Raw genomic sequence first — 9,780 nt, 5'->3', positions numbered from 1 at the left:
AATTTGAGTATTAGGATTTAGGACGCTGCTATTAAACTGCAAAATTCCTGCAAAGTTCTACAGAATTTGATGTTAGCTGCAAAAGGGACATTTGATGAGCTTTCGGGCTCTTTTGTTGTTGTTGACTGGCCAATATAAACTATACGGTATATACACATTTTTGTTTACCCTTGCATCATGTTTATTTACCACGATGTTCAGGATTCACTTCGACTATTCCCTCTTCTGCGACTACCACGGGCGGAGGTATAACTAACCCAATGACATTCATTCAGACAACTGACCCTGTGCAGGAGAGTGGTAAATAGATTTGTATTACGTCACAATTCCGGAGAGGGGGCACAAGGGAGCCATGCCCTCTACATCCGTTTAAAAAAATGAAGAAGGACATAAAAGAAGAAGAAGAAGAAGAAGAAGAAGAAGAAGAAGAAGAAGAAGAAGACGACGAAAAGAACCGGAGAAAAAGTAGAAGAAGTAGAGGAAGAAGGTAAAGAAGAAGCAGAATAATAATAATAATATAAGAAGAAGATTAAGTAGCATCAGAAGAAGAAGAAGAAGGATTTTACATAGAACGGGTCAAAGGAATAATAAAAACGAAGTAAATCAAATCAAACGAAATTAAGCCCAGATAACTTGTCGCTGAGAACTGCCTCTTTGAGAGTAAAACTCACTTGTTACCGAAATATATGGTGCCCATCAAAATTGTACGCATATAAATATGTCGTCACATCAAAACTTCTAATGATTTTATGTGCATTAATATTAGTTCCAGTACTTTCGACATACACACTCACACATTTTAGTTGTTCTTCTGTTTTTAATGTTTTTGATTAATGCCGGCGAAATAGTTCACGAACGTTGCCATCAGAAGTTAGTTGGATTTATGTTGAAAGTTATTCATGCATGTCAGAAATGTTTCCTTGGTAGACATTTCCTCGATTTATTGGTCATAGTTTAAAGCAGTTTTGAAGTACTCATCGCGACGATGATACATTTATGACCAACGGAACGGAATGTCGATGGGTCAAAATGTAAAAATTCAGGACCCCCCCCCCCCCCAAAAAAAAAAAAAAAAAAAAAAAAATGTCCTCTTACCCGCCCCCCCCCCCCGCTTATTCAGCGGCTGGCTGAGTCGTTGCGAAATTTTTGGCCCGATTTTAACCCCCCCCCCCCAGCCCCTTGAAAAAATCCTGCGTACGCCACTGTTTATGATAACATCTAAAGATCAAGGGTTTGTAAAGTTGTACACGTTTGCTTTGGTGGCTGTTGAAATTGTTTTGTCGCTTACCTGTATGACTCTCTTAGAATATCCATATCAAACATCATCTTTTCACGAAAGGAATGTAAAGAAAGCTCTTGACATTTTATTATATGTCAAGTGTTTAATCTTTAAACCGTTGGTTCTATTGTATTTTATTTACAATAAGTGTACTGCGCGGTATTGGTAAACGCCAAGTTTTCATGGTACATCGGGAAAAAGGTGTTTTTTGGTACATCTTAATCCAGGCCGCCTGATATCAGATCAATATCGTTTTATTTAAAGTGTTTAAAGTGTACCTTTCTTTTCCCAATTTTCTCTATAATTTATTCTTTCTTCCTTTTCTCTTCTTCTTCTTCTTCTTCTTCCTCTTCTTCTTCTTCATCTCCCTCTTCTTCGCAACCTCCTACTTTTGTTTTTCTTCTTCCCTCTTCTTCTTCTACTTCTCTTCTTTTCTTCTTATGGTAACATATAAAATCCTAATTAGACAAAGCAACATAAATTGGTGGGCTGAACTGTGATTAAACATCGTACAGTTATTTAAAAAAAATAATCTTAAGAGAAGTGCTCCCAATACTATTTTATGTAAGTGTCGAAAGTGAAACTAATTAAAAACTATCTTTATCTGTTTTAATATCTTCGAATAAAATATTGCTATGTCAGCGGAAGTTAGCCGGCTGTTGCATTTCCTGTTTTAAACAGTTGCTTTAAAAAATAAGTATCGGGAAAATGGTTCGATCACAATGTTAAAGGGATAATTCACCAACAATTTAAATGAATATAATGTCATAGCATGACAAAAATATCGTATTGTTAGAAGCCTTGAATTCATCTTGAATTCGAAGGTACCAACATTTATTTCTGAAGAAAGTATGTTTTGTAAAATCCCTTACGTGTGTGTGTGTGGGGGGGGGGGGAGGGCGTGCGTGTGTTCGTGTGCGTGCTTGTTTGTTTGTGTGTGCTCTTTTGTGCGTGGGTCTTGTGTGTTTCTGCGGCCTTTCTGCCCTTAATTTAATAAAGTACTTCTTAATTTTCATTCTTGTTTATAGTGATCAGGTTCTCTGAATTGTACGGAAGCTTCAACGTGCAGAGAGAAGGCGATCTGTTTAACTCGCCAATGGGCCTTGCTAGGGCCTAGAAGGCGACAAAAGCGAGTTGTTAAAGTCACCAAGGCCTCATGCTTAAGATGAAAATGCTAAAAGGCCCGTAATAGATAAAACTCATCAGAGCGCTTTCAGGCCGAGAAGACAAGAATGCGAGTTGCTGAAAGTAGCCAAGACGAGATGACATCTCTCGGCTTAAGCAAGGCGCCTTGGCGAGTTGTTCATACACGCAACTCGCTTTCTCTACTTAAATTATGGCGCCTTGAATAGTTAAACCAGTCGCCTTCTCGCTGCATGTTTAACTATCCCTAGCATTTGACACATCTTTGAAAAAAGAATACCTGCACAATTTGCAGCAAGCCACTTTAAAGTAGATAAACAAAGTAACAACTAACATGGAATTATGATTTGTTAAGGGGATTTTATTTTCAATACTTTTTATTCAAGCTTTTTGCCAGAATATCTCATGGATATCTCCTCGGTTTGAAAAAGTCGAATTTCCGGTGGGTGAGAACGGAACATGGGCAAATTCAACAGGAATATGTCCATTCAACACTACTCAAGGTTGGTTTTGATGATTTTTCATTCATTTTTAATTTGAGGATGTAGACGGGGGATTAGGTAGGATAGCACGATCAATATGATCATTTCCCTAGTGGCATGTTCAGATATGGCGCGGTAATCCACCGAAAAAAAAAAAAAAAAAAAAAAAAAACCGCCGCGTTTTCTTTCCTGTAAAGTGTTAATGATGAATGGCAACTGCTCGACCGAAAACGACTCATTTACTCGCAATATCATTTCCCAAATAGCCTTGATATCATGATGTTCAACAGATGTAGTGCGTTTTCACTTCATTATTGAACACTAGCGGATCTAGATAGGGGCTTGGAGTCTAAAAGCACCTCCCTATAGATATCCAAGCCCCCAAACTGTTTCATTAATAAAAATGAATTTAAGCGAGGGACACGTAGAAAATAAATGCAGGAACCCCAAGCACCCAGCCCTCGGGCCTCAGTTGATATTCTAGACCCGCTCGTGTTGTTGAACGTATTGAATAGTTCAAGAGTCATGAATAGCTTGAGAAAATTTCAATCATATCCGATACATCTTTACTTTATTTATGTCTCCTTCTTTCTTCGTATATGGTAATAATTGTTTGCAAGCGTTCTGGTGATCATATATAAAGGTATGTTCCTTTCTTTTTTTTAATATACCGAACAGCCAATGAACCTATTGGACGGGCTCTGTGTATCGGCGATGGTATTACCAAGAGCCAGTGGCAGCCAGTGGATAATTGCGGACCATTTAGAAATGTCACAGACATTCTCACCGAAATTGCAAAGGTTTTTGGAATTTTCTTTTCAAATTTCGATCGTTGAAAAGAGGCTTATTAATAACTTTCATATGTAATGCAATTGTGTTTAGTATATTGTAGATACCACTGATCATGATAACCTGAACAAAAAAGTTTGATAATTTTTTCTTTTTAAAGCAGATAAGAATAAAATAATCTATCATTGAGTAGATTTCAACCAATTTGGTACATTATTTTTTACCAACTATTGTGTACAATTTTACACAAAAAATATTCAAGTTCCTTTCTTACAGAACTTCTTATTTTGAATGTATCGTTACTTTACATTTAAAAGTATAAAATCAAGCGTAACAGGTAATGAATAGCCCACGGTCGATCAATTCTACTGATTGTTTAAATGTCATTCCATTCACAAATGCATTGGACGATTTTGAGTTCTTAGCATTTGTTTGTAAAGTTCTTATTAAGTAAGTGTTAGGCGCTATATAAGCACTGTAATTATTATTATTATTATAATAAAGATGGTACAGTATATGGAAACAGGAACCCAGTTATGTGTCATTGCAGTATTGTAAGGAAGACATGTTCGCTAATTTCATATTACCTTAATCAACGTTTACGTGTTGTAATGATATTTCCCCTCAAATTTTAGGTAATCGTAGGTGAAAAAAAACGCAGGTAAAGTGAGCCAGCAAGTATCATCTGTAACTTCCAACATCGAAGATATCACATCAAATGACATCAATCTTGTGGCAGAGATAACATCTAGCATTGTGCAGCAAAATCTGACTAGTGAAGAGGTATTCTGCACGATACCAGACCAATCCTATTGAACATGAAGTTGCGATGTGGTTGACGAATTTTATTATGTCCCGATAATTATCTCTTGGGGAAAAAAACGATGTCTTCCCTCCGATACATGTATGAAATTGTAATAGATGTGAATGAGGTAAATCCCATAACCGGTTTCAACAACATTGGACACCTGAAAGCTAAACTAGTTATGAATGATGAATTTACAAGAGCCTAACCCCGTATCAGGCTCTTTTTGGAATTTTTGATATAATATTGTATTTGCTCCAATAGAGATTTAGGTCTGTCCTTTCATATCTTTTTGACTTCTTCCAGAAGTTGTGTAACAGCTTTAAAATAATAGCTGTGCTAAGGCTATCATGTTATTCAATACCCCATCGTCATTCAGTTTGATTTCCGAGATTAGGCAACTTTCTCCTATTATATTTTAAATCATCTTCTTCTTTTGTATTTGAATTGACAGGTAACAGAGTCTATAACGAGTATTGTGAGCAATGTAGCTCAGGTAGAAACGGAGGAACTTGAAGCCGCAGAGGAAGAAGGTGGGGCAATAAGTAAATTTGTCCAGGCTTTTGAGGAACAAATCAATCGTGTGGAGGTTGCCGATGGCGGGTTGCTCAACATTCAGCAGCCAAGTGTAGCCGTAAAGGTGATTTTAGATTTATGTCATAGGCTATGAAAAAACAATTTGATTTCCACCAGTATACTAAAATGAAGAATTTCATGTCCAAGTCAGGCGCGTACACATGGGGGGGGGGGGGGGGGGGGGGGGGGGGGTTAAACTTTGGTATTTTTTTGTGTGTAAACCCCCCCTCCCCCATAACCCCCCTAAACCCCCCCTTTTTTTTTTTTTTTTTTAATTATTAAAAAAAAAAAAAAAAAAAAAAAAAAATCCCCATGGCTGACCTAAAAAGGTGACCTCACCCCCCCCAAAGCAAAATGTCAAATTTTCAAATTTCGAGACCAAAAAAAAAGGAGAAAGTGTCCTCTTCCCCCCCCCCCCCCCCCCCCCCCCCCCCCCCCCGCTTATTCAGCGGCTGGCTGAGTCGTTGCGAAATTTTCGGCCCGATTTATAAATGTTAACCCAATAGTACTCCCAAATAGTACTTTTTCCGAGCAACCTTAAAATAGTTGAAATATTTCTGGTCATGTGACGAGCTCTCAACCAAGCCAATAATTTTTTGATGGAGAATATAATATGGTCTATGTATAGACTTTATGAGAGCTCTTGGGCAAATAATCAGTTTCATTTGTGCATTCGAAGAAGTTTTAGTTTGGGCTGATTTTTTTTCTTCATGTCACAGGATATCCATAGACAGGAGGATTCATTTATCAAGGCATACAACATCCTGACTTACATTGGATGCTGTATTTCTATCTTCAGTCTTCTTGTCACATTGGCAACCTACCTGTGGAACAAGTGAGCTCATTGGAAAAAACATGCAATTGTTAATGTAATACAAAGAAGACAGAATACATACTATACTCTAGTCGTTTTATCTTCGATTTTATTTGGTAGCATTTGAATAAAGAATATCACATAAACTGTGAAAAAGATGCATTTATAGAATTTAGTAAATAATCATGCAAATGTAAATACCCTCCCCCTTTTTTGATGAAATTATCTCGTAATCGAATGACTTGTGAAGTACGTGTAAACCTACAGCACAGTTCTCTTCGGTATCACTTCTGTTTGAAATAGCCGGGCAGTTGAGAACTACTCTCAACAATGTACAGTTCGTGATAAAAAGAGAAAGAGAAGGGGGAGGAGGAGGAGGGGAAAAAGGAGAAGAGAAACTGCCGTAAAATCATTAGTTGCTTAGTGATGTAGGGCGTGACGAGGTTCATAAATAGGTTACAATATTAATTTGTTTATATCATATCGATATCGTATATTGATATATTATCAACTTCGTAGATCACATCCTCTGCCTCATGGTGTTCTGTTTGCATAGAATAGGAAGCGTATTTATATCGATTTTTTTTTAGTACGTATATTTCCCATTTGACATCGTCGTGAATAGTTACAGCCGGACTAGTTTTATTCCGCACGCGTCGTCATTCTTATGGTTTTTTCCCCACTAATAGAAGAGATAAATAAGTAAAGCACAATCACGTAATCTCCTTCTTTTCTTTGTTGTTGCTGTTGTTTGACATTTATATTATTCTGTGTTGCTTATGAAGTGATGGCAAGCCTGTAAAATGCATGGTACACTTTAGCTTCGACGCTTTTGCTTTCCTAACCTCATTTCAATGTTACAATCTTGATAGGGATTTGGGTTTGAGGACCAAACAGACTAGTCAGATCTTCATCTGTCTGTGCCTGACCTTGCTGTGTCTCTACACAACATTTGTCGTCATGATCTCTCTGGATTCTATCAGATATTATCGTGAGGTCCGGGCTGGACCCTGTGGGTTACTGACGGCTCTAGTTCACTACTTTGTTTTGTCTTCCATTGCATGGATGGGTGTGGAAGGGTACAATACCTACCTCATGATTGTGAAGATCTTTAACACCTACATCCAGAATTTCATGATCAAGGCTTTCTTCGCTGCGTGGGGTAAGATATTTCTTTCCGTTCCAATAAATTATCAATAATTTATTGCATCCACCCCGGTCCCTAACAGGAAAAAATCCTTTGCACGGCCATGCATTATGGTTCAAGGCATGGGCACTCAGAGGATTTTTGTTTCTGTTGGGGACCGTGAGAAAATGCAATGAATTATTGATAATTCATGGCATTTCTTTAAACAAATATTATTTGTGGGGGCTACCCCCTACCCTAGCCCCTGTAGCGTACATTCATGATTCAGTGGCAACGTAATGGCCTCGTTACTGTGAGTCCCCAGGATCAAAACTGTGTCGATGTGCTATATTAGTGCCCTTTTGTGAGGCATTAATCCTCTTTACTGTTATTTATGACTTAAGGACGTAGGTCCCCTAGTTGATAAGCATGCTTTATATAGCAGTCACGCAAAAAAAAAAAACACTCGCAAAATGTTATTCAATGAAATCCAAGATTGTATATACTGTTATCTAGATCTATCAGGAATAAATCATTGTCAAAATGATTCCATAAATTGGGGTGAACAAAATTATTCCACCATTATGACCAACAGGGTAGATGTAGGTACTGACAGTATTAGCATAACAATGAGTTTGGCAAGGTGCGGCAACCTGCTATGCTGCAACCAACTCTCAGCAATAAAAAAAATAATGAATGGGCGATCAAACGTAATTCTTTAACTATTAATTTAACACAGGAAATTTTTATTTTCTCTGTTTTCTAATGAATAAAATAATTCCAAAACTCTGGTAGTGTATTATGTTCAATTAACCATACTAGCCAATAGTTATGGAAAGATCATTTTAAGACGGATTATAGTCAGACAGGCATTATCTAACAATGCACATGAATTCGTCATTGTTGCCATTTATGTGTAATTTCTTCATTGTAATTATTAATATTAAATGGTACTCGGCATTTCATGTGGTTTGTACAAAGAAGACCCTAAACCCCAGAGAGTATAAACATCAGGATATCTAGTTTATTGTATAAATAATAATAGCGTCGCCATAACCGTGGTAATAACTTGTGAGCTGGACAGCACAGCGATAACATGAGTAGGTCTATCAGAGAAACAGAGAAATGAATGAGCTAGGCACATGTTCAATTTAGGCGTATTGGGAATGACTATAAACATTGTATTTCCTTAAACACATATGTCATTTCAGGAATTCCTGCACTTATCGTGGTTCTTACTGAAGCTATTGCTAGAGACTCTTACGCCCATGATGACCTGTAAGTGGTAACGTTTGAAAGTCAAGCTGGAACATTGGATTGCCTAGCCTAGGGTATACCTAATGATCTTCAAAATTCGGATTCGGCAAGATGAAGTTTCTGTACTCTATTCTAGTGTTTAGGCATTGGGTATATTGGTATCTCATGAGTATTACAATCTCTGATGTTGTTGGTAACTTATGGATGACAAAGCTTGGACTTGTCAGAATAAATAATGGGAAATCATTTACAATGGCGAGTTAAATGTTTCAAGGACCATGGACATTTTGTATAACTATGGCTAGGATAGTCAGTACTGATTGACTTAATTCAGTCACTTTATAAAATGCATATTTACTATCAACAGTTGCTTTCTACAATTATGGGCTCAAATCGGTGGTCTCCTGATTCCCATGTCCATCATCCTCCTCATCAACATTGTCATCTTCATCCTGGTGGTTCGACAATTGATCCGATCTGCCAACATCGCTGGTCGGATGAAAGGAGAGGCTAAGGTAGAACGCCAAGAGGCTATCGAATTCGTCCAGAATGCAATCTGCATCTTGCTCCTGCTCGGTCTGACCTGGGTCACCGGATATCTGCTTTTGATCCCGTTATTCAGTCAGGTAAAGCCAACTAGCTTCAGGAATAAGTCATTGCGGTATCTATCTCTTCTAAGAAATATCTTGAGAACTCAGTTATGATAACTACACACAATAGCATTACCTCTTTAGATGTTTAGTATCTTTTGAACATGACAGAGAATGCCATATACCTAATTATTATTTCTGAAACATTTGCGTTTAACAGGTGGCTCAGCCAATCTTCGTCGTCCTGAACTCCTTCCAAGGATTTTTCATCTTTCTACTCTACTGCGTCCGGAAGCCTCACATCCGTAAGAAATGGGGGCTAACTTGTTAATGATGATCAGGTTGATTACACCAACAATGATGTTGCCGCCAGTCTCCCTAAGGATGCAGAGGATGACACCAAACACAATGAGAGGAATGATGTAGATGCTAGTTACACCACCAATTTTTCAAAGGCCAATGGCACAGTTGAGGTTTTAACTATAGCTCAGCACTCATTCTTACTTGATTTTTTAAAAATGTAATCGAGTTTTTATTCACTTATTCTTAAGCAAGAAGAAGATCTTATTAAGAGAACCTGATGTTACATTGGTACACTAGGCAGGGGAGGAGTGGCCTTGGTGTAGGTTGAACCCCCCATCCCTGTTCTCCGAGTATTTCGCAATTACCAATATTCCGTCACCACATATTGGGGCAAACAAGTGATTGTTAATGGTTATCATCTTTATTATATTTCAATGACGAAATCATATATGTCCATTTGTATGCACCTTATCGAATTATTTATGATCAGATGATTAATTTTTTTTTTTGGTGTATTACTCAGAGAATAGGTCTTTTCATTGTTAAAAAAGTATGATAGTGATGATGATGGTTCGATGGGTATTTTTCAATTCATTTTAATAATTTTTAGTCATTA

At 37.5% G+C, this 9,780-nt stretch overlaps 1 protein-coding gene across 1 annotated transcript; it reads left to right on the top strand.

Annotated features, from left to right (window-relative positions):
* The first annotated feature begins 2,511 nt into the window (after positions 1 to 2,511).
* LOC575050 (adhesion G-protein coupled receptor G2-like) lies at positions 2,512 to 9,370 on the top strand. The gene is made up of 8 exons (XM_030983617.1): positions 2,512 to 2,560; positions 3,583 to 3,704; positions 4,953 to 5,138; positions 5,794 to 5,909; positions 6,761 to 7,050; positions 8,226 to 8,292; positions 8,639 to 8,897; positions 9,082 to 9,370. The coding sequence occupies exons 1-8, from the start codon at positions 2,512 to 2,514 to the stop codon at positions 9,190 to 9,192; spliced, it is 1,200 nt and encodes a 399-aa protein (XP_030839477.1). The 3' UTR covers positions 9,193 to 9,370.
* The last annotated feature ends 410 nt before the right edge of the window (positions 9,371 to 9,780 follow it).

Source organism: Strongylocentrotus purpuratus, unplaced genomic scaffold, assembly GCF_000002235.5.
Source record: "Strongylocentrotus purpuratus isolate Spur 01 unplaced genomic scaffold, Spur_5.0 spur5_scaffold_13, whole genome shotgun sequence".
Lineage (NCBI taxonomy): Eukaryota > Metazoa > Echinodermata > Echinoidea > Camarodonta > Strongylocentrotidae > Strongylocentrotus > Strongylocentrotus purpuratus.
This window is presented reverse-complemented; position numbering and strand designations above follow the sequence as displayed.